Source organism: Lepidochelys kempii, chromosome 3, assembly GCF_965140265.1.
Source record: "Lepidochelys kempii isolate rLepKem1 chromosome 3, rLepKem1.hap2, whole genome shotgun sequence".
Taxonomy (NCBI): Eukaryota; Metazoa; Chordata; order Testudines; family Cheloniidae; genus Lepidochelys; species Lepidochelys kempii.
The window spans coordinates 126,748,720-126,772,879 of NC_133258.1; the positions used below are offsets into that span (position 1 = coordinate 126,748,720).

A 24,160-nucleotide genomic window follows, 5' to 3' on the forward strand; every position below is an offset into this window, starting at 1 on the left:
CTATTCCCCCTCCAAGGCAGATCACTGAACACTGCATTCCATAAATAAAATACATAAGCCAAATTATTCCCAGAGTCTCAGATGCATAACAGACATCACAATACACTGAAACCATGGGCAGTTTGTGCATCCCCATTTGGAGAGGCTAGCTCCTTGCCCTGCCTCTTCCAGTCGAGGCCTCGACCCCACTCCTGCTCTTCCACCCCCACCGCCCCCCCACCAGCTGGCCCACCAGCACAGACCCGAACCCTGGCTGGCACCTGGAGCAGCCCGGAACCCCGGCTGGCCTGCTGCCCTACCCCCACCAGCCTGCTGCCGCCCGGAGCAGCCCCAGAGCAGTCCGGAGAAGCCCTGAGCCCCAGCCAGCCAGCTGGGGCCGAGCCCTGAGTCTGAGCCACCCAGAGGAGCTCTGAGTTCTGCCGCGGCCTGACCCTGGGCCTGTGACAGGGAGCATTAGTGGAGGTTTGGGGAGGTTTAGCCTCCCCCAGACTCCATTACCCGCCGCCCATAACCCAAACATATTCAACTTTTGTTTAAATCAGTGGAGTTACTCCAGGGTCAAATCTGCCCCAATGAATTTAAACAAGGAATGACTGAACACTGTGAAGTTTGAGAATGATGCCAACTATATTTGGGGCATGGGGGGACTTGTACAGTTCATACACCTAGTCTGAGTTCACGAACCCTTTCCTTCTGTAATCTAAGGACTAGATTGTGCCTACCCTGGATGGATGTAAAGAGAGGTGGAGGGGGACAAAACAAGTAGCCTTCCCCTCTAGCCTCACATCCCCTACCCAATGAAGAGTGGACCTGGGTTTGGCATGAAGGACACTACAGCTTGAAAAAAGGTCTAGCAGAGGCTGCCCAGTTCCACAATACCCCAGCACCCCCAGAAGCATTGGACAAGATTGCTTCCTCACGATTTTATGCAAAGCGCAAGGCCCGGGGCAGTCACCTCGATTCGCCCTATCAAAGGGACGACTCTGCCCAAGTTGTTGTCCATTTGGTTGGTTCTGGGAGTACCACTGGGGGGCAGGAAATTCCAAACACGGATAACCCTCTAAGGAGAAAAAATTGCCCCTTTGCATATCTAACCCAGATGTAATAAATGGCATTTCACTAGTTTAACTCTGGCAGAACAGTATAAAAGGCCATCAGTACCAGCTGGCATAGAAGTTGCCCAGGGAGAATGCGATGTAGCAGCACATGGAGCCTGCAATGGTCCACTTGCAGCCCAGCTTCTTAATGAGGATTGGAGGGAGAAACATGGAAGAGAGGATGAGAGCTGCATAGATAACACTTAGTGAGGCAACACCAAGACCTTCTTCAGAGTGGAGACTGCTCTGTGGAGACAAAAACAAGTTGACCCAGAATTTACCATGTGAGAAGGGGAGATATGGTAGCTGAAATATCAGTGCTTCCAAAGCCACAAGGGTAAGGATGGAAAAGGGAGAGTGGGGAAGAGGATACTCAAAACTGGCTTTGGCCAGAGATAGGATGAAGCCAGAAGTTGGCTCTGTATTTTAACATCCCCTACCCGTCCAAGTTCCAGGATTTTGGTTTAAGCCATCAAAGATAGGGGCCACTTTCAAAATTCTGATCCAGATTCAGGTTTGGATTGTGAATTGTCTAAACATTTGGGATGCAGAGTGGGGTTCAGATCCAGGATTTTGGTTTGCAACAAACACAGTTTGGTTTTTAGACCAATGAGACTTAAGGAAAATCTGTTTTCCTTCTCTCTTTTTCTTTCTTGTTTACTTTGAAAAGAAAGTCTCTTGATTCATAATCCCAAGGGGATTTTTGCCCGAGGCAATGCCGTAGTACTTTAAGCACAAGGTCTGAAAACTTCTTATACATCTCAGAACCAAAGGTTCAAATTCCAGCATGGTCTAGTTGGCCCTTCCTAGGTAGATCTGAGTTCCATGCAGTTTACCCTGTGTGGGAAGGTTATTTCAAAGGATACCTTAAAAATTGAAGTTGTGTGTGCCCATGTAAGCCCCGGGGCATTTTTTTTGTAGGAGCATGCGGTCACCAGGGTCCTCGGCCAAAATTATTTCCTCCCTACCCATCACTATTATGACACATTGCATGGTGTGTAACTGGTTGTCTGCTGTCTTCCACTCTAGAGATGGGTGCTTTTCAGTGGCTGGCTACAGTTCTTGGATGTATATAGAGTAATTAGAAGAGTGCAAAAATGTGCTTCCTGTTTACTAGCTAAACACAGCACCTAAACCAATGGGGTCCTGGTCCATGATGAGGGCTCCTACGTGCTACAGTCATATTAATAAATAAGAACCTTGGGTCAGATCATGCTCTCCACTTCCATGAGCACAAGGGGTAAAAATCAGAGCTGGTCAGCAACTGGAATTTCCATTTTCCAATGGGAAATTCTGACATTTCACATACCCACACAAAAGAAGTTCCCAATCCGAATGAAAAGTCAAAATTTTGAAGTTTCCCACACAACAAAAATTCCTAAAAAGTTTGATTTGGGTGCATCAAAATGTGTCATTTCAATAAGGTAAAAATGTGTTGTTTCTACTTTCTCATTTTGATTTGTTTTAACTTTTATATTTTTAATATTAAACTATAATACAAAGTTGAAATGAGAGTCAAAATGATTGGTTTCAGCTTTTTTCCACTGAAAAACATTGTTGAAATCAACGCTTTTCTGCAAAAAGTTTTGATTTAGATGAAATTGCATTTTGATTTAAAACTAGTGTGTTGCCATTTTTTTGACCTGCTCTAGTTAAGATCTTTCGGATCTGGGGGAGTGGGTGCAGGGTACCACCTGCATGGCCTCATCTCATCCTTCACCTGAGCCTCCAGCAGCTTCTCCACCAGTGTTTCATGGGGAACTGGCTCTGCAGGGTTCGGGCCGCAGAGGTGGAGCTGAAGACCAGCTGCCCATAATCCCTGGTTGGCTCTGAGAGCTGTTTGGAAATCCCAGTGGGAGTAATGCTGCCTGAAGCCATATTAGCTTCTGCTACTTCCCTTCCATGGCTGCCATTGTGCAGGTGTAAGGAACTCATTGTTCAATAGACATTCAAATTTGGCTTGCAGATCAGCGGGGGATTCTTATTTAAAAATCCATATCTAAAGTATTGCCAGCTCCAAGCATTTAAATATTATTAGTCAGAACACAAAAAACCATGAGATCGGTTTAAACATCATGAGTTTAAAAAGAAATTCTTTAAGGGTTCCTGCTAGGCTGCAATGCAACCAGTTAACCAGGCTTCAGATGTATTAGACTGCATATTTACCAGGACTTTCCAATCATGTTACGTTTACATGATTGAAAAATGCACCTTTTTTCTTCATCAAGAGGGGGCCACAGAAGGAAGAGAACCATTTCCTGAATTACCAACATCCCTAGCTGCAGCATTCTGGGTTTTTCGAGACAGCCTTTTATTCCAAAATGTTATTGAGATCTGAAAAGATCACAGTTTAAGATCATATGGCAGGAAGGGTACATCCTGCGTTTGGCATTGCACAAGTCTGCAAACAAGATACCGTGTCACCTTTTCATGGCCAACGTACGTCTTAGGCATTTTTTTACAGATCTAGGCATTTCTAGAACTATTTCTACTCCTAAAAATCCCCTCTATTTCTGAGCCCTTCCATTGCATTCCAGGTATAAAATTCTTAACAGAAGCTCTGGAACTTGGGTAAAACACATCATCTGTTGCCAGGCCATATCTCAGCCCACACCAGAAAATCACATTTTTGTTCAAAGATACCAAGAAAAGATTATGTTTCACACCCCTTGACTGGACTGATGCAACTATAGGAACAAGAAAAGAAGTACTTGTGGCACCTTAGAGACTAACCAATTTATTTGAGCATGAGCTTTCGTGAGCTACAGCTCACTTCATCCGATGAAGTGAGCTGTAGCTCACGAAAGCTTATGCTCAAATAAATTGGTTAGTCTCTAAGGTGCCACAAATATTCCTTTTCTTTTGGCAAATACAGACTAACACGGCTGTTACTCTGAAAACTACAGGAACGGATATCATAGCAACTAATGAAACTAGTTACATTTACCTGCAGACTCTGAAGCCCTCCGTAAGCAGTAAATAGAAGTAAAAATCCAAAAGAAATGACAAGGACATTCTTAAGATTGCTTTCCATGTTGGTTCATAGAAGATAAAGGCCTGACAGTTAAAGGTATTGATCAAAGTGGCCCAGCTGGTACTTAGGGAGGGAAAAACAGGATCTGCTTGTTGGTAAGGATCAACTTCTCACTGCATCTATAGTAGAAAGAATTGTTAGCCAGTTGTGTGTCAGCTGGTGAACTTTACTTTCTCTGATACTGAAAACTCCATATGAACCGGTTACTCATTCAGTTGCTGTGAAGCAATAACAATTAGGACTTATCAGCTTGCATTAGATCTCTGTACTTTATATTCAAGTTCACAAATCGCTTGTAAGAATGAGGCAAAATTTCATATTTCATCTGTATAGTATGTGGCTTCCTCCTGTTCCTGGAACAGAAGAATGCAGATAGTTAAGTGCATGGCTTGAATACAATTAGAGCTAAACCTTACAGGGCAAAGATGAAAAGGTTGCTTGGAAATCTATATCAGGTCTGTTCCTTAACTAAGGTTGCAAACCACACAAACAAACCAGCCTGTTTATGTGACTGGGTAATGTGAGACTGTTACTTGGAGGGTTTCTCAATCTTGACATAGATACAGCACACAAAAGCAAGGGTGTTGCCTGTTTGTCTAATGGAAGATACCCTACCCCCAGCAAAACCAAGTGGAATTTGGGAATACATGGCTGGGAATCATTCACAGGATTGTACTAGATGGCACAGTGTTGCTTCCCATACACACATTCAATCAAGACCAAAACAAAGAAAACAAGAAAAAGGCTGAATATATTTTAACATACCAAGAAGTCAAAGCTAGCTCCTGTTTTTGAGGAACATCCACTTTCTGATATTTTTAGTTCTTGTTTTATAATTCAAGTAAATGCAGAAGAAAAATATTCTTCCAACCCCAAGTGAGAGTGAAGAAGTTATTACTATCCCTTTGAGAATAGGATATTTATAAATAAATGCAAGACTTTCTAAATAGACAGTGAAATACTGTCTCTTTATGTTAAGGACTATCACACTTGGCACACATACATAGAGTCTAATTTTCAGCTGAGCCTCAACCCAGCCTTTGTTTTGGAGGTGCAAGTATTGATAGTTACATACCCAGCCTTCTCCTGTAGTGGTTGTAACCCAAACCAGTGCTGAACTGAACTAATACATAAGAACATGACAGTGATACTGACTTTAAACAAAATTGAAACACCTCACTTCCCACTCTGATGCAAGAATAAACAGTGCACACATGCAACAGTGAAAGGCACTTTACATTTTCAAAATCCTTTGTTTTGTAATACTTCACTGTGTTGGTAGTCACTTAGAAAGGGAAGCTTTTTTAAAATAGTTTTTAACATGACACTCTTTTTTAAAGGCACAATTGGAGAGACTGTCAGTTGAGAGCCAACACACAGTCTTTCCCACCAGCAACACCTGTTCCTGGAAAGCATTTTTGGGCTCTTTGGTTTTTTGATTGATCTGAGAGACATTTTGGCCTGCTGTATGTCCCTATCCAGACCTTTGGCTTATCTGCCTTCTAATGAGTCTCTCCAAAGGAATGTGCAGACTCTTTACCAATGAAATCTGATAAGGTTGAGATGTTCTTCATTTTGTACCAAGCTGTGAGCGTCTCCAGTGAGCCTGCTGTGTATCAACCCGACACCCCTTTCATTCCTTCTGTCAGTTTACCTAAGATTAAGTGAGTCTCAAGATCTGAGCCGAACATGTGTGCAATCTCAGGTCTCAAGCAGGGGATCGACACACTCCTAGCTAAAAGCTCTCACATGGAGGGATCACTGAAACTGGAAATGGAATGGACCAATTAAATTAATGACTCCATCCCACAGTCAAGAACGTTTGTTCTCTGAGGTGACTATAACTGAGCCCTGGCTTCTCTTAAATCACAACAGACCTTCTGGTTGACTTTTTTTTTTCTCAAGTGTTCACCCCTCCCTCTAGCCATCCACCTTTTACTGGGGTATCTGTTCATTTTAGGCTTTCATTGAACAAACCCAATAAAAACAGAAGACCCACCCTAGATCCCTCTATCTCAGGCCACAGGCTGGCTGTTACTTTATTGGCTTTGATCTCTGGCTATGCCCACTAGCCAATGGATGCAGCTGAAGGAGGGATGAGTAGCATTTTGTGGCTCCCAGATCCTGGGTCATAAGAACGTAAGAATAGCCATACTGGGTCAGACCAATGGTCCAGCTATCTATCCTGTTTTCCAACAGTGACCAATACCAGGCACTTCAGAGGAAATGAGCAGAACAGGCAGCCATTGAGTGATCCACTCCCTGCTTCTGGCACCAGCATAGTTTACAGCAGCCCAAAAGCTGCTCTAAACTATCCCTGGCTGCTGCTGGACCCCAAGGGGTGACCACTTCCTGGGGGTTGCCAGAGCACACAAGTCATCTGGCCATGCTTTCCCCCCAGAATGTTCCCAACCCTGGAATCAGGCTACAACAGGGGGCGGAATGACAGAAGGTAGCTATGCCAACGTTTCACACCAGCTGGAGACATTGGCTCTTTTGCAGCCCCTTTGCACAGCTGGAGTGTCACCGATGGACTAGAATGCAGGCCCAGGATTGTCTTTAACAGCAGCAATTTTAAAAAAAAGAAACTTAAATAGCTCACTGTGTAAGGAGACCCCCTTCCAAGTTACTTGGGTTAGAGCCCTTTCTTGTGGGCTGACTGTTCTCTGAGTTTCCCCCACAGGCAAAGTCAGCAAGTTACATGCCCCATATTGGCAAGTTAACAAGGCCCACTTGTCTAACAAACTCCCCATGTATAACCCATACTGGCCTCATTATATTAGAGGCATGGATACTGGGGTTTTTGCCAGCGACCAAGTTGGGGGTAGGGTGCATGGGAAGTTAACCCTTCCCATGCTGCCTCGCAGGTCGGTGTTGCACATGGAAAACATAAGGCTGGAGCCTCAGGTAGTAATGGATGATCTGGAGATTAGACTCTTTCAGAGTATGTAACCAACACAGGGCAGCATGGCCTGTAAACAAAATAAAAGGGTACCCAAGCCAGTACTGTCTTAAAGCAACCACTCTCTCCTTAAAGATCTTCCCCACTCCCCACCCCAATGGGAATGAGTCTACATCTCCAGTATAATATATTGTGGTCTTCACCCTGAAATTTCTGGAATCATACAGCCCCCAATTCAATATCCAATTTATCTGCTCAGTAGAGTAAGCGTCCAGTTAAAATCTAGGTTGCTTAGCCCAGGCTGTTTAAAAAATATGTTCTTTTATCACTGTGAAAGCCTGGTTGCATGGTTCTGCCTCATACACCTGCTGTGGTGCCTCACTGTTTTTTAAGCTCAAGCAAGTGTGGCGAAATGTGTCAGGAATCCCATGCAATAGCTGGCCACCTCCAAGAAGGAGCATACCTGCTTCTTGGTTTTAGGGAATGGGCTTTTTGGAGGGTCTCCACTTTCTCTGTGGGTGGAGGTAGGGTAGGTTGAACTTGCTCATTTCCTAGCAGGTATATAGCTTCTCCTTTCCCAAATTTGCAGGAGTTCAGGTTAGCACTGACTCCAGCCTCCCTCAACTGTCAGTTCCCTCCTCACTCAGATGTGACTGATAAGTAGGACTAAAGATGACCCATCATGCAGGTGGGCAGCTGCATACTGCTGGTGGCCATGGAGAATACAACCTATTAAATGCTGAGGGGTGGCTAAGTGGAATACCCCAAGTAGCAAAGGCTGTTTTCTCCTGGGAATCAATCAGGCCTAGCAGACAGCTGCCAATCAGTGGAGTAATTCTGTCAACAAAGTGAAGGGAGGACAAAGACACTCACAGAACCAGGAGCCACGCTGTGCCCAAAGCTCCCAGCAGTATTAGTTCTCTCCTACCTCCACCTAAAGCTCTAAACGTTTCCCTGGCCTCTACCCAACTTTCCATCCCTCTCTCCTCTACCCACAGATCCAGTCTCTACATCCTGTCCCTTCAAACACCACCCATTCTCCTCTCCGCAACCTACTCATAGATATCCCACTTCTGTTCACTCTTCCAAGGTGTCTACAGTCCCTTTGCTACATCCAGTATCCCTCTGCCCCTAGGTATGTCTAAATCTTATCCTGTGATGTCCCCCTTTCTATCTTCCTTCTGTGACACCCGCTTGCTTTTCTTTGCCCCTTGATGTATCCTATCATCCCTCCTTGCTCTGCTTTTCCCCAGTCTCATCTCTCCATTCCTCCTTGTCTTCATCCTTCATCTCTCTGCTTTCTCCTCCCCAGCTCCTCTTCCCCACGTCCCCAACCCAGTTTCTCCCTCTCAGGCTCCCCTCCTGCAAACCCCTTGCACATCCTGCCACGCTCTTCTTTCTTCAATCCTTGATGTTCCACCTTGTCCTCCCCACAGTCCCCGTCCGCCTCCCCTCCCACACTGTCCACACCCCTCTACTCCCTTTACCTATCCCCTAAGGTGGGAAGAAGAGAAACTTCCCCTGCTCTGCAGCTAGGGTGGGGAGAGGTGCCCAGCTAGAAAGAGAGCAGAGTGAATGCAGACGGGAGTCTCAGCTGTGGCTTCTTACCTGCACATCTGTGGGGCTCTGTGGTCCTTACTTGCAGGAGGCTTACAGCAGCTGCCACCTCTGCTGAGTCCAGTTGTTCAGGTAACCTGTGCTGGTCCTGTAGTAGAGGCTGGGACTGGCTTGGGGCAGGGTGCTCTCAGCACAGTAGGGCTCCTCCCCTGAATCCCAAATTGCCAGGACAAAGAAGCATTTCCTGCTTGCTCAGTCAGGGTGCCAGACTTAATCTTTGTGTCACAGATCCAGTAGGACGTTAAACTCAGCTGGGAGCTCCCCACACATGAAGTAGTCTGTTTCTCTAGTATGCATATTGCATTCACTTCTCTACCTGCAGTATCTCTCCTCTGCTTCAGCCCATCCACGTCTTACCTTCTGAAAATATCCTGCCTCTAAGCAGTTCACATCTGCATTTACCTCTGCTCTTTTGCATGGCTCAGAACAACTTGATTAATGCCCATTTTACTGGCTTGTGCTTGGCTGCGTACAAGGTGACTCTGACTCAGCAGGACTGAGTACTGCTAAGAAAAAGTACATGCCCCTGTTGTGATATGGACCCTTTCTAACGAAAGGGGCAGCCAGATCCTGTTTGTGAACAACAGAGGCTTGTACCACGGCTGCTCTGCAAAACTCAGTCGCCACTTGTTGGCAGCTCAGGAAATTCACTCAACTGCTTGTTAACATCTCATATGATCACGCCTCAAAATTACTGGTGCACTCATGACTCACTCTCCTCTTCAATCCCTCTAGTGGCATCCTGTCATCTTTGCTCTGAAGCTTAATTTTCTTCTCTTATCTGCAGGGCCATGTACGACTCCACCATGCCTACATCTCTGCCATCATTTCTTACCACTCCTCCCCTCTCTGTGCTAATGAAACCAGCCTGACTACTCCTCCTGCACTCATCTCTAAGCCACCTTCCATGCTGTCCCTAAACTTGCAACATCTTGCCGATTCCAGTTGGACTGGAAGTATGGTCCAGCAGTTAAGGTTCTAGTTTAGCACCTCTGAGTTCAATTCACTACTACATCACAGAATTCCACTGCACCTGAGGGCAAGTCGCTTTGCCTATCCGTGACTGAGTTCCCTATCTGTAAAATGGGAATTTCTCTACTTCACAGGATTAAAAATTGTGAGACACTCAGGCACAACAGTGATGGGGGATCATATAAATGCCATAGATAGTTTGCCAGGCATATACCCATGTCAGCAATGCCCATTACCAAACTAACCCAAAAGATGCTGTAACACACAGATTTTCAAACTGGGTTTTGTGATCCCCAGAAGACCCACAAACAGGCCTTAAGGGGTCACAACTCTTCTCCTCCCTGTCTTTATAGCTAGATAGGAGGGGGGGAGCCTGAAACATTTTCTATTGGGCTCATGGGATGGAAAAGGCCAAGAACCACTGCTGTAATGTGCAGAAACCTCTTGGTCTCCCAGTGTTCTTGGTGACGAGTGCCTGATAATAGCTCATCTTAACTAATTAGCCTCTCACAGTTTGTATGGTAACTTCCAACTTACCTGTACGTATATATATAATCTTACTATATGTTCCATTCTATGCATCCGATGAAGTGGGCTGTAGCCCATGAAAGCTTATGGTCTAACAAATTTGTTAGTCTTTAAGGTGCCACAAGTCCTCCTGTTCTTTTTGCGGATACAGACTAACACGGCTGCTACTCTGAAACCTGTTAAATGCTTTTGGTTCCGATTCTCCCCTGCCTTGTACCTAGTGTGATCATTTACACCAGTGCAAAGGGAGTGCTATTCGGGAAGCACTTCATACCCACTTTGACGGGTGTAAATGACTATGCAAAGTGTGAGGCGGTCAAGACTCCGCCCCTTCTGCTACAAGCCTAGTTTATGCTCTGTAGCAGTTGCTCATGTGAACAGGCTCACTGAGTTCAGTGGGAGCAGGTACTACTGAATGTGAGAGAGGGTTGCAGAATCGGGCTCTTAGAATGCAAACTGGTGAAACAAAAACAGCAAAAAAAGGGGAAAAAAAAAGTTTGATATATGCCTGAGGTGCAATGAAAGGTCTCCTGCAGGGTAAATTGTACATTGCAGAAAAAAAGAGTGATGATTGGCGCTGGTCAAAAAATGTTTTGTTTTTGTTTTTTTCCCCCATGGAAGAGTTCAACAAAATCATTATACCCATCTTGCAGAGGCATAAATAACTGCAAGGTGCAAAGCACCTAAGTGCAGGGACTGTAGTGGTGGCTGGCCTTCCACATGCTGCATAATGGGAGGAAGCTCCTTGCTGGTCCACACACACACCTGCTATGTTCACAAGCTGGTCAGACTTTAACCCTTAGCCATTTGTTCAATTGAATTACCTTTCAGGAGGCTTGCTGTGAATTGCAATTTCAATATCGATGAGGGACCTCTCAAAAGCAGTCACTGGAGTCTGTCACTGCAGTGGCAGCAATTTACAGCCTGTTCATCTGAATCAGTCCTGATTTCCCCCTCTGCGCTGTGAGGCTGGCAAACGTGGTGTTTGTTTGTTTGTTTGTAAAGTTGAATGTTCATTTATTAGGCAGACAATACAAAGAGATTCACTGAGATTTCTGACTCTGCGCTTGTGCCTTCAGCACTTTCACAACAATCTTCGGCTCCTCAGTCAGGAAAGCTCATTTGATTCTGTCATGGACACATTTAGCACACGTGTGTAGTTCTAATCTTACCCAGATCTAAAAGCAAACAGTCCCAGTGTGCTCATTAGAATTGCAAAACTGTTTCCTGTTCCTTCTCTGTTTGAAACCTTCCTGTAGTCATGTCAGTTCCTGGTGTATGCCCTGAGCTAGTAAAACAAAATAATATTTATGGAGTCACCCCCACATAACCTCATCCCTTGCTAATCATGACAAATAATAGCAATCCTTATTTCCCAAAGAAAGCATAATCTTGAGATCAATTTTAAAATTGATTCTTTCTTGCCTATCTAGTTCTTATGAATGGTCAAAACACTGCAATGCAGTTTACCCATCCCCAGGAAACAGTACTGGGTGACTGGAGACCAGTTTCTCCACTGCTGAGCTTTCCTGCTGCCTTTGGGCATGTGCCCATTGCAGTCTTATTTCCAGCTCTCAAAATATGTTTCCAGATGGTATACATTTGGCGATTAGGAAGCATTCTAAGGGCTTAAACTCAAATAATGGACCCAGGGGACATACAAGTACATCCCAATTTTCATGCCCAAGTAGAAGAGCATGTGCACTGACCCTGGATGACCCAACTCGAGGGTTAATGGGTAATTAGTTCTCCATGCCTGTTCTTTTCTTGGTGTCTGCCAGTTGTAATGGTGAGTTTGTCAGTAGGAAACCCAATTGTGTATGTGTGACATAGTCACTTGTCTAGTCAGAAAGGGTCTAAGGCCTACAACACACCTCACATAAGTCACCAAATAATTTCAGGATGGTAATGATTTTCAGTAACCCTCAGCCTAATAAACTGAGTTTTTAAAAGATGAAACACTCTACATTCCATTCCCAGTCCCTCATTCATTCAATGACACCTCTGAAACACTCCATGTATACATGTTTTAACACTATGTCGCGTTTCTGGAAGCTCAGGCTGTGACAGATATGGCAATTTTATGCAATCTCTTTGGGAGAACTTACTGTATTAAGTTTATGTGTCATTGTAGGCCCGGGATTGCATGTAATTCCATGGGGCAGGGTAATCACAGCCCTCCAGGAATTAAGAACAGTGGGGGATAATTAGGCAAATTCACTCAGGATGTAACACCTCCGGAGAAGTATCATGGGAGAGGCTTGCATATAATATAGTTCAAATTGGGTTTTTCAGAGACTAACAGACAATGAGAGGACTTGGATAAATAGCCTGAATTTAAACTGACTCAGGGCCTCCTTTCTCATCTTGCAGTGAGTAGACTGCTATGCTGACAAATGCCTGTGGTACTCTAAACATTGTTGGAGCAGCATTAAGGCCCCGTTGGACGAGTGGTGGGGCAGTGTCAGAGGCACATGGTTAGAGACCCTCCAAGCACTTCTGGAGGGAACAGTCCATGAACCAGCTAGGAAAGACTGTCACAGCAGCATGAGGGAAACCATGAAATAGCAGCCAGTTCCCAGTTAAACCACTTTCATTAACCTTCACAGTCACTGTTTGGTAAAAGAGAGATGTTTACTGGATTCTCTAAAGCCAGTGAGCCAGAGCAGAGCTACATTTGGTTGTGGCTACTTGAAGAAGAAATTTTGTTATGAATTTTCAAAAATGATGTAATTTGCATATAAACATAGCTTCTGACGTGTACTGAAGTCATCAAAATAGCTCTGTGCTATTATTCATCATTAAGTGGGTGGATATGAGAACAGCAGCATTTCAAAATGTTGGGAGGCTAAGTCTGTACAGTAGATGAAGTCATCCATAATTCCAACACAAGTAACTTTGAGGGAGTGATCTCCAAAGCAGAGACCACAAGTATGTACTTGTTTGTCCATTCTTTTGCAATGATACTTCTTATAAACCAAGGTCTTCAATAGGAATTCTGCCCACATATTAGATGAAAGAGGGTATGGGCCAACCCATGTGGGCATGAGACACTTTCTTTCAGTCACTAGCATTGTTTACACTTCATACAAGCATGATTCTCTTAGCCCTTCAGATTTAAAGTGGTCATATTTCCCAGCAAGCAAAATCATGATGTGATTTCAATAGATTAGTTAAAAATTTCTCTAGCAATAGTTCTGATAATTTCCAGAAAGTTTGAACACTGAGGGTTTGAAACCAGAACCTGCAAAACTAAAATATGACCCTCAACTGCTTGAGCTAAAGCACTTAGTAGCAGGCTCGCTAATCTCTTATATGAACCAGTCACTAGAAAGGAAAATGGCTCCACATTTTCCAAGCAGGGCTTACATGTGCACAGATTCAAATCACATGGGACAAAACTGATCAAAGCCCTCCACATTTTAAATAAAGGGGCAAGGGATTCAATTGCTCTATACTTGATGGCCACATGATGAAATGGACAAGCTGCAGAAGAATTATTGTGGGAGCTGGGGTCTAATGTAGATCACTCACTGTGGCTAGATATCACATATAATCTTGCTAGAGAAGTTTTGCTTTGGTTTAGGGATAATGTAACTGATATATGGTGGTTTTAAATTTGTGATATAACTATTTTATATGGCTATGTTAACCTAAAGTGGCTTGGATTTTAGTTCTCTCTCCCTCTGTTTAAAAGCATGTATAATTTAAGCATAAGTGTAACAGAGAGTGTCTTCTATGGAACTTGAAGGAGAAAAAAACCACAGCATTAACTGAAAAGAGGTTTTGAAAGGGAACTGCTCAGTTTGCATGCAGACTCACCAGCTGAGTGTCTCCTCATTTGCATATAGAAGCCTAAATCCACATGTTCTGTAAATGCCAGGGCCAGCCCGTGGGAGTTGGGAGATCCACCAGTCCTGGGTCTCAAAGCTCAGCTCAGGCTGCTTTAAACAATTCCTATCTGGCTATGCAAAAAGGGATTGCTCTACCAACTGGGGATCGCTGGAGGGCAGTATCCTCAGGCCACACCCTCAGAATGTCCCTCTGCAATGGGTGCTGGGAGCTGGAAAGGAGTAGACTAGATACCAGCTCTGTGCCACCCAAGGATGCCCCCACACCAGGAGAATCCCCATTTAGGAAGAACCACTGACTTTCTTGCCCCTTTGACTGCTGTTGGAGCAGCACAAAGGACCTGGAGTGGAGCTCAGGATTGAACTCAGAGGGTATGAAATACCCCGTGTTTGGGATTGAAATCAATGGGACTTAAGCATGTATTTAAGTTAAACACATATTTAAGAGCTTTGCTGAATCAGGGCCTTGATCCTGAGCTTTAACTATTTTTTTTTCAGTTCTTTTCCATTTTTTAAAAGTTCAAATTTTAGGTTCAACATTCCTGTGGAGATTGACTTTTATTAAGATAAGTTTTTTGGCAGTACACATATATCCTAAGACCGAGAAACAGAGTTCAACTTGGGGCAATGGGTTGTGTAGGGAGCCAGAGTGGCTCCCCTCCGAACCAGAGGGTAAAGAGCCACCCTCTGAGCCTGAGCGGGGCCAGGCCAAGCTTCCGCCAATCCCCAGAAGGGGAAGGGTGGGACAGGAAGTACAAAGGGCGGGGCCCTCTGCCCAGTGAGGAGAGCACCAGGGAGGGAGGGAGACACAGGCTGCTCCCTCGCGATCCTGCTGCTGACCCAGGCGAAGCAAGGAGGAGCCTGACCGGGGGGAAGGCCTGTGGGAACCAGGGCTGCCGGGCGCTGAATACCCAGAGGACTTGGAGAGGCCTGACTGCAGCCCGGACCAGCGTGAGTCCGATACCGAGGGAGAGCGGGGGTGGCCCGCAGCGGAATACCCGGAGGAACCGGAGCTGCCTTCAGTGGATTACCCGGAGGAGGTGGAGGGACCGGAGCGGCCCGCCTGAGAGAGACCGGGTAGGAAGTAGCCCAGGGGCCCAACTACACCGTGGGGTGGGTGTGTTTGGTCAGCGGGTGCGGATTGTCCCGCTGACCCAGCGGTGGGACCTTTGCCTCCCGCCACTGTCAGGGCCCTGGGCTGGAACGCAGTGGAGTTGGGTGGGCCTGCGTTCCCCTACCCCGGCGCTCCCCTGCCCGAGGGGCGCGCGACTGACGCTGGCCGGCGCTCCCCTGCCCGAGGGGCGCGCGACTGACGCTGGCCGGCACCCCTTCCCGCTAATTCCCCAACGCCCGGGAGGTGGGGCCGAGGCCTGCCACGGAGACCATTGCTCTCCATCACCCCTAGGGGCTCGGAGGACCGACCGACGGCTGTCACAGGTTGCAATAGGAAAAGATCATTTAATTTATGGTTTAAAAATGGACAAAGACATCTATCTGGTTTTGGTGTTTAAATTAGAGCAGAGCTCTTCTGAAAATCTGATCTAAAAGCTGGGTGCATCAGAGACTACATTCCGATTGGGTTAGAAATACTGTGATTGTAGCTTTCTCCCATTTCCTTCTTGTAAATGTGAGTCATTATTGTCTCCTCTTGGAATGTCACCTGCAGAAAGTCCAGTGTGGAGTTGCTTGTACTCAACAGATGACAATCAATACGTGAAATGGTTTCTGGCTGTAAAATTGACTCGAACAATTTAGAGACCACTGAAAATCTGTAGATCTTTGGGGGAGGAAGTAAAGAAAAATCAGACGGCAGTATTCTGTATATTTGCTGCAGACCTGAGAACAAAGAAAAGAACCTTGTGGGACAGAAATAATTCATTATTGCTAACCTCTATTTGTTTCAAAATGTTTTGTAAACATATTTGTCAATGCTCTTAAAATATCCTTTGCGGACTAACTCATGCTTCTTTGCACTAGAGGAACAAAAAAGGAAAACACCCTGGGTCAGATTCTGCTACTCTTATTCATGTAGTGTAGCATTCATGTCAATGTGACTATTTTTGAAGGAAGGTGGTTCCCAGCATAAATAAATATATCAAATTGGGGGCATTTGTGCGCTTTAGTTTTGTGCAATACTTAGATTGCACAGGGCTTGGTGTATTATAAAAATGTAAGATAAACAGGTAGCGGCATGGTATTATTTAGAATGGAGTGAATTATAATGTTCATGTATCTGAGGGAGTGATAGCACTTAGTTTGAGCCAAATGATAGTGGACATTGTGGAAGCTTCCTCCATACAGCTCTGCTAACAAGCCTCCGTCCTAACCCAGGAGACCCTATTATTGTGATTTTTTTCCTGGGCATGGACTACCAAGGTTTCCAATCATGGAGTGGCTGTGTGACATGGAGAGGCTTGTATAGTGACAATATATATCGACTACTCTGTCACAATATGACATTTTACAAAGCAAGAGATGTCATCATAGAGAGATTAGTGCTTGTTTTCTGAAATCCATCTTGAAAATGTTGAAAAATAATTGAGTGAGTATGCTTTAGAGATGAACGTATATTAAAACCCACGTTATGACCCCAAATCTTGATCTGGACCTCAGATCTGAGTTCACAGCTTGTACTTATTTAATGGGCTGAATCTAAACACTGGATCTGAATATCCAGTTCTTTGACAAATTCTGTATTCAGATCCAGATGTCAAATTAGTATCTGGGGTATGATTCAGGCCCATTTCTAGTATTTTTTCCCCAAGAAACCTTTCCATTACAAAAAGTTGAAGCGAGCATAATTTTCCAGTGGGTCACTTTAATGCATTTACAAGAAGGTCCAACGTAAAGGGATTTTAGGAATACAAAATGCCATTTAGCACACTAGCCCTTTTTAATTATTATTTATTTATTTTTAGTTGTAAGTCTTTTTCTCTATCCTCACAGATTCCTTCCTTCAGAAAAGATCTTGGTATTTCTTGAACTCATTTAGGCTCTTTGCTTCAATCATGTCCCTGGTAATTTATTCCATATATTATCCTTTGTGAGAAGTGGCTCCTCCCTACTTATTCTGAAAGCCAGATTCTCATCCAAGTTCCATCAGTTTTACACAGGTGATTCTTGAGGAGTCACACCAGCATAATACTGGCATAATAGTGTGGATAATCTGGCCTTGGATTTTTACTTCTTTTTAATCCCCCTCATCAGAACATCTTTTTCATAAACTTTGAGTGAAGAGCTGATAAACATAGAAACTGAACATAACAAATAGCAGGGTTAGTGAACTTGTCAGCAAGGTAAGGAAGCAAACTGGAACCTGGAAATCTGCTCATTCAGCATCTGGGTCAGTTTAAGTAAAGACTAGGCAAGGCGAATTATCAAAGAGATCTCTGGTCCATATGACCTTGTCCTTTTCTCTAAAAACTTTCTGTGAAAATCTATTTAGTGTTCTGAAGCATATAAAATGTAAAAGCTTCCTTTCCAAGACTCAGAAGTCTTAGATTTAGAAGTGCATCAGAAGAGGGCTAAGGAAAATGAAAGCCAGATGTTACTTAGGAGCTACAAAAGCAGTATGATGATCCATATGGTTCCATGAAACTTCAAAAGATGGCTCAAGGTAACAGGTGGTTACTGTGTCTCAGTGTTCCATATTTGGAGCCAAAATAACACTTCCTACGCTTATCCTTTAATACAGCAACTCCATTTATAAAATGGACCATATAAATCCAGTGATCTGATTGGCCACTGACTAGGCTATTGCGAGGTCAGCAGCAAGTGTTGGAATTAGCTTACTCAGTCACACAAAATATCACTTTGCCCAGTTTCAAAAAACAGAATTTAGTGGTGAGGAATGAGCTGTCAGATGAAAGCACAAAACAGAGAATAACAGTTTTGGAAGTTTTAAAAATCTTTTTCTGTCTCTTCAACAGCGGGATATAGATGGGGAGTGGAAAACTGTATGTCAGAAAGATAAAGGTGAAAATGTGTGTGGAACAATTCATTTTTTGGTAAATGATCCCCTGTGCTGGAAAGGAGAGTTGACAGCCCACTAGAAGAACCTGACTTCGTAGTATCAGAGGGAGATTTGGAATACTTAGGTTCCCTAGAACAACAGGCTCAGATCCTGACAGGGTGATATAACATACTTCTGACACACATGAGTGCTGGAAAGACAGAATGAGTTTGTTTCTTGGCTCCAGTCACCTGACCTGGGTCAGGAATCCAATGGTGTTAAAGCCTGTCAGATGATAAAAGTCAATACTAGAACAAATGGAAAAAATGGGGAAATGTATTGTGAAAAAAATCATCCCTTTTTTTCATCAAAAAAACAAAATTCAGATTTTTTCAGTGAGCTCTGGTCAGTACCACACATCTTACTGTGTCATGGGCTTTCAGGTGAACTCTTAAAAACCTGTCAGTCCTTTATGGACATGAAAGATCCTGATATACTTTTGACAAGAGCAGGCTCCATGACTTTGACCAAAGAATCATCCATTACTCCCCACAAAGCCACAGTTGACTGTCCGCTGGTTTCCCACCCAGAGGTGGCTGCATTTCAGAGGAGCTATAAGTAGATACATTACATGAAAGGTGCTATGTATTGGTACAATATTATTACTCCAAGTTTCCTGGGCATAACTCAGGTCTGGGGAAAAAGGGGGATCTTGTGCTAGAGAAATGGGATCGTTATGCAGCGCGGTTGTTCTACCTCCTCTAATGATGTGCAGAATTTACCTGGGTAGCATTGGTTTGTCAGTGAGGCAGGCAGGAAATCATTTATTTATGACAAGAATAGGCCCCCTGCAACCCTCTCAGCTAAAAGCAGATTGTACTGGGTGTGCGTCTGGCCAGAATTCGAATCCGTCTGTTTAATGGGAAAGTCACCGTGGAACACTGAAAATACCTTTTTTTTTAAAAAAAAAAAGGTAAGACAAGGCAACAGAATCCTCTACCACCACCTACTTGCCTAATCACAGTGCTCATGGCGATGATGCATTACATCACCTCTGCCAATCCTTGGTAACTCAAAGTACTTCAGCGCTGCTTTAGAAATAATTGAAACACACATAAATCCATATATTTTTTTCCTTGACCTAAATCTCCCATAAAGCAGACATTTCAGGCTAGATTGCAGGGAACTGGAATACAAGTTATCTCCTCACTGCACAAGTAAACGCATTCAAGCACTCCAGGTCACGCATTGCGTTATGTTGTGTAATACATCTCTAGTGCTTGAGACTCCAATGCACACCCTGTCATGTGTTGTTATGAATTACCTATAACACACACAAGCACCAAGGGAAACTGTGCAAGGCAGTGTCTGGTAGAGCCAGTGAGTTAGTACTCTGATTAAATGAGATGAAGGTCACTGAACACAGTAGGTTGCATTCTCTACTTGATGCATGTTCCTAACTCCCTTTAATAGTAATCGGGGGGGGGGGGAAAGCTGTATTGCTGGCTGGACTGAGAGAGTCTTAACTGATGTGGCAAGTTTGCTGTTGTGAGTGGGAAAGTTCAGGATTATTTTCCTATACAGGGCAGATCCCCCCCAGGTGTCAATTAGTACAGTTTCAATGAAGTCAATGGGGCAAGGCTGATTGACACCAGCTGAGGATCAGGCCCATACTATATAAACATGTACTCCAATTTTCCTGTCTGATTTACACCTCCTAGAAGCCAAATGTAGTCAGTGGGATTGCATATATTGTAAGTCCAACGGGTTACTGTTTTTTTCAGAGCCTTTCCCCCTTTCCATTAATTGCAGTCATAGCCAATCCAGAATTACTTACAGTGTAAATGATCCCCCGCTCTTGCAGTATGTGTGTTAGTCAAAGACAAAGGAGACTTAACTGCTCATGGTGGAGCTGCCCAGTAGATTAAACTCTCCTGTAAGGTTCTGTGACGGAGGGAGTAATTTATGTAGGCATAGATTGTGGTATTTAACCACAGGCCTGCGTTGCATGCACTGGGGAGCTGCCCTGCCCCTGGGGAAGCTCTGGGAGGGACAGTGTCTCAGAGAGAATGTGCGAGCAACAACCTTCTTTGGGATGGTGCTGTCTGCATCCTGCAATGTACCTCTGCCCGTCTGTGAGAAAGGAGGACCACTGTCTTCTCTGCCCCTTCTTTGGGATGGACTCTAGGGCACAGAGCGAGGTTGACTAAAATAGGTTGAACAAGTTGAGTCTGGAGGAAGGATTGAAACTGCAATTCCCCTCATGTCAAACCCCAGTCTGTTCATGTGCCCAATTGCCCTGCTTAATGGAGTTTCAGCCTGTGGTGCCATCAGTGGAGCCCACAATCCTTTGCCATATGCATTCTTTCTAGCCTATGTTACTATTTCTTATGGGTGTTATGATAGCAGTTAGGTGCCCTAGCCAAGATCAAGATCATGTTGAGATAGACTCTGAACAAACACATTGTAAGAGACGTTATCTGCTCTGAAGAATTTACAATCTAAATAAACAAGACAGACAAAGGATAGGAGAAAAGAAATATTATCCCCATTTTATTCACATTAAACTGAGGCAAAAAGAGATTGTGATTTGCCCACTCTCACAATGGAATATGATAGGAAAGGTCAGGTAGGCTCCACATACTTAATGTATCCTGCTGGTGTGTGTGCAAGTTGGAACCTCTCACAACTCATGTCCTTTCTTAGTATAGGTCTGATCCACTAAATGCAGCTCATTTGGAAAGTGATACTACCAACAATGCTTTTAAGACTCCCAGAGTTTGAAAGGCACTATATATAATCCAATGCTGTTCTTGTTTACACACTCTGTGCCTAGTCAGGCATAATCTTCACCAGATAGTGTGTGGAACTTGTTCTTGACTTTCATAAGGCTGGATACTTAGAAATCTTAAGCAGATAACTTCTTATCTCCAGCTTTCTTTGCCTACTTGAAATTGAAGTCTCCTGCTAAAAGGTAGTTAACTGTTGGGTTGCTTTGTTGTTTTTTCCCTAAGGAATCTTAGCTCCGTCCTGTTTACCTCACACCTGAAGGTTTTAAATTTTCTGGTAGACTTATTTTCTTCTCGCACAGAAATGGGTTTGAGCTGCCCATGTAAAAACATTCTTCATAATGAATTATCTTGCCTTGGGTGCAAATAAAAATCAGACCATTTGGGTTTAATGGATGTTTAGTGCAGAGATGTTCGTGGTAATATTGGCTGAGTTGGTGGCACCCTTCTAACGATTAATCAGAAAGAACAAAGATTTGTGTGGTTTCATTCCCTTGGCTGATGAAAGCTATCTTCGAGCATTTTGGTTGCTTAGACCCACCTTCATGAAAACACGGACAGTATTACCAATCCTAAGCATTCAAAAATAATGAGATTGGTTCAATAAATAATAATAGTCACACCTAGCTCTTGTATAGCATTTTTCATTCATAGATCTCAAAGCACTTCACAGTCTTCCTATATTTATCGTCACAACACCCCTGTGAGATAGATGGGGAACTGAGGCACAGAGAAGCTTGCCCAAGAGAGAGACTTGCCCAAGGTCACACAAGAAGTCTGTGTCAGAGCATGGAGATTTTTAACATTAATAATTGCTGGGATTTATTTGCCTTCTGGCTTTTGAAACTTTGTGGTTCACTTTTTCCTCACAATTATGAGGTCACAATGCCCCTCTGCCATGTATTGGCCAAACTGGACAGTCTCTACGTAAAAGAATAAATGGACACAAATCAGACGTCAATAATTGTAACATTCAAAAACCAGTCGGAGAACACTTCAATCTCTTTGGTCACTCGATTACAGACCTAAAAGTGGCAATTCTTCAACAAAAAAACCTTCAAAAACAGACTCCAACGAGAGACTGCTGAATTGGAATTAATTTGCAAACTGGATACAATTAATTTAGGCTTGAATAAAGACTGGGAGTGGATGGGTCATTACACAAAGTAAAACTATTTCCCCATGTTTATCCCTCCCCCCTGCCATTGTTCCTCAGATGTTCTTGTCAACTGCTGATAATCAAGGTGGGCCATTTCCACTACAAAAGGTCCCCCCCACCCCGCTCTCCTGCTGGTAATAGCTCACCTTACCTGATCACTCTTGTTACAGTGTGTATGGTAACATCCATTGTTTCATGTTCTCTGTGTATATAAATCTCCCCACTGTATTTTCAACTACATGCATCCGATGAAGTGAGCTGTAGCTCACGAAAGCTTATGCTCACATAGTCACATGTGACTCCAGGAACTGGAACCATAAGAAAAACACCAAATATCATGGAGTTAGCAAAAAAGACTCCCCTATCATTGTTTGTCTGCTTTTTACAGCTTAAAAAATAAACATACTTTCCCCCCCAAAGCCAAACCAAAACAGAAAAACAACCCTGTGGTGATATGAAAGAAACGTGTGTGCTATACAGGTCTTTTCTTGTAATGCTGTGTCTCAAAAGTCATGTTATTCAAGAGCTGCTAGCCCAGTCTGACACTTCCAAGCTACTTGTCTCTCTAAAGGTAGCCCTGTGGGAAGCTTCCCTGTTCAAGACATCATGTTCCAGTTAACAAGAGTCAATCTCCCCTCCTGCCCATATCTAAACAATTGAGGAAGTTGAACATAAAGTTATGTGGTCAATTAGTCAAACACAACATTTCAAAGGACCTCTTGACCTCTCAAAACTGGGCAGGAAAGTGGAGGGATGAAGCAGAACAAGTAATAGAGAACTCTGCAGTTTTCCAATGCTTTGCTCCTTCAGCTAGGTTCTGCTCTGACTTGCACCAAGGACGGTTTATTCCAGAAAGTAGCCTCACAACTCTGGCAGCAAGATATTAAGTGAACTCAACTAGTGAAACGCAAACTAACATATAAGGACAACTTCCCTGAAAAACCACTCTTTGGCTGAGGGCAGCACACTGTTCTCTCGCAACTCCTGAAAATGGCTGGCCTTACAAATTAACTTTTGCATTGGTCTCATACTCCACACTTTGCAGCATGGGTTTAAAGCTGCTAACAGGAACTGCCCCTTGAGAACAAGGACAGTTGGTAAAGACAGTAACAGTCATTATTTTTCTCCAGGTGGCTTGTGTATTCTTTTTTATTTCTATTGCATTTTCCTCTGGAAATTGCATTAGTCTGTTTTCCTGTGTCTGTTCTGAACCTTCCTTAATTATATTTTATCAGTATCTCCAGTTATATGTCAACAGTTATCTGAACGCAGCAGCCCAGTGTAGCATTCCCTATTTTCATTTACCGTGTTAACAGATGCATCTCACTCATGCATAACTTTGCTTTTGGAAAGTGACTCAGCACTTACTACATGTTTCCCAATGTATTTCATTTCTCTCTCCCAGCAGTAACCATTATTCTTCCACTTACAGTAAATATGAAATGTTTTTATTCTTTAATGCCTAACCCAGTCTGGGCTTTTGCCTTAAACTTGATTGCTTTTATGTATGTAATATGTGTATTCATCAGCATTTGATTCACTTTCTTGAGCTGGTATTTGCAACAGTTCACTGGCCAGGCTTACAACTCAGAGTATGAAGCACACACACACAGGTTAGACTGTTTTTTTTATTATTATTATTATAGGTAAGATTATTAACAGGAAAGTTGTACATTTATTGTATTTTATGTTAGAGGAAATTGGGAAAAGGTCTGCACTCCAGTAACAATCAGAATGCTGATCTGGATTCTACTCCAGGATATATCAACATCAGAGCCAATTTGGGAATCCTTCCGTAATACTACTCAGAATTTTTGTCCACAATAGCCCTAAAGCCTTGACTGCCCTGGTACAGCAGAACAAGTCAGTAATTCTAATGGGAAACCACTCAGCAACTATCCCAAGTAACCCACTTACTCCCCTTGGTGACAGAGATGAATTACTTTGGCAGTTTTATGGGGTGACATCTGTTTCCCCAGATGTTCATGGTGGTGGAGGGAAGCCAAGTGCTGACTCATATGCTTTGACGCTGCTGCTCAAAGTAAAATCTAGCACATTTTTTATGTTGGGATTAATGAAAACGTCAATCAATAAAGCACCTACAAGCAATAAAAGGTTTTTGCAATGGAAATACACCCTACCCTTGAAAAGACAATTCCCCACTATGATTGTTCAGAGCATCTGAAAACAATTTATTGACCAGACCACCAGATGTCATTGAAGTATCAGTTTGAGAGAAGTTAGCTGACATTCTTGGAC

General features: G+C 43.6%; 1 protein-coding gene across 4 annotated transcripts in view; it reads right to left on the bottom strand.

Moving 5' to 3' along the window:
* UNC93A (unc-93 homolog A) overlaps positions 1-22,348 on the bottom strand; it is a 45,881-nt gene extending 23,533 nt beyond the window's left edge. Inside the window, exons 1-5 of one of the 4 annotated variants that reach the window (XM_073337921.1) lie at positions 22,053-22,348; positions 13,973-15,837; positions 10,975-11,438; positions 4,045-4,484; positions 1,162-1,343 (exon numbers count right to left, since the gene is read on the bottom strand). In XM_073337921.1, the coding sequence (XP_073194022.1) occupies positions 1,162-1,343; positions 4,045-4,131 (269 nt within the window). In that variant the 5' untranslated portion in view covers positions 4,132-4,484; positions 10,975-11,438; positions 13,973-15,837; positions 22,053-22,348. Of the gene's footprint in view, positions 1-1,161; positions 1,344-4,044; positions 4,842-8,641; positions 10,541-10,974; positions 11,439-13,972; positions 15,838-22,052 lie in introns of those variants that run through there. The other 3 variants (XM_073337924.1, XM_073337923.1, XM_073337922.1) reach the window with 3 other exon arrangements.
* Positions 22,349-24,160: the final 1,812 nt, after the last annotated feature.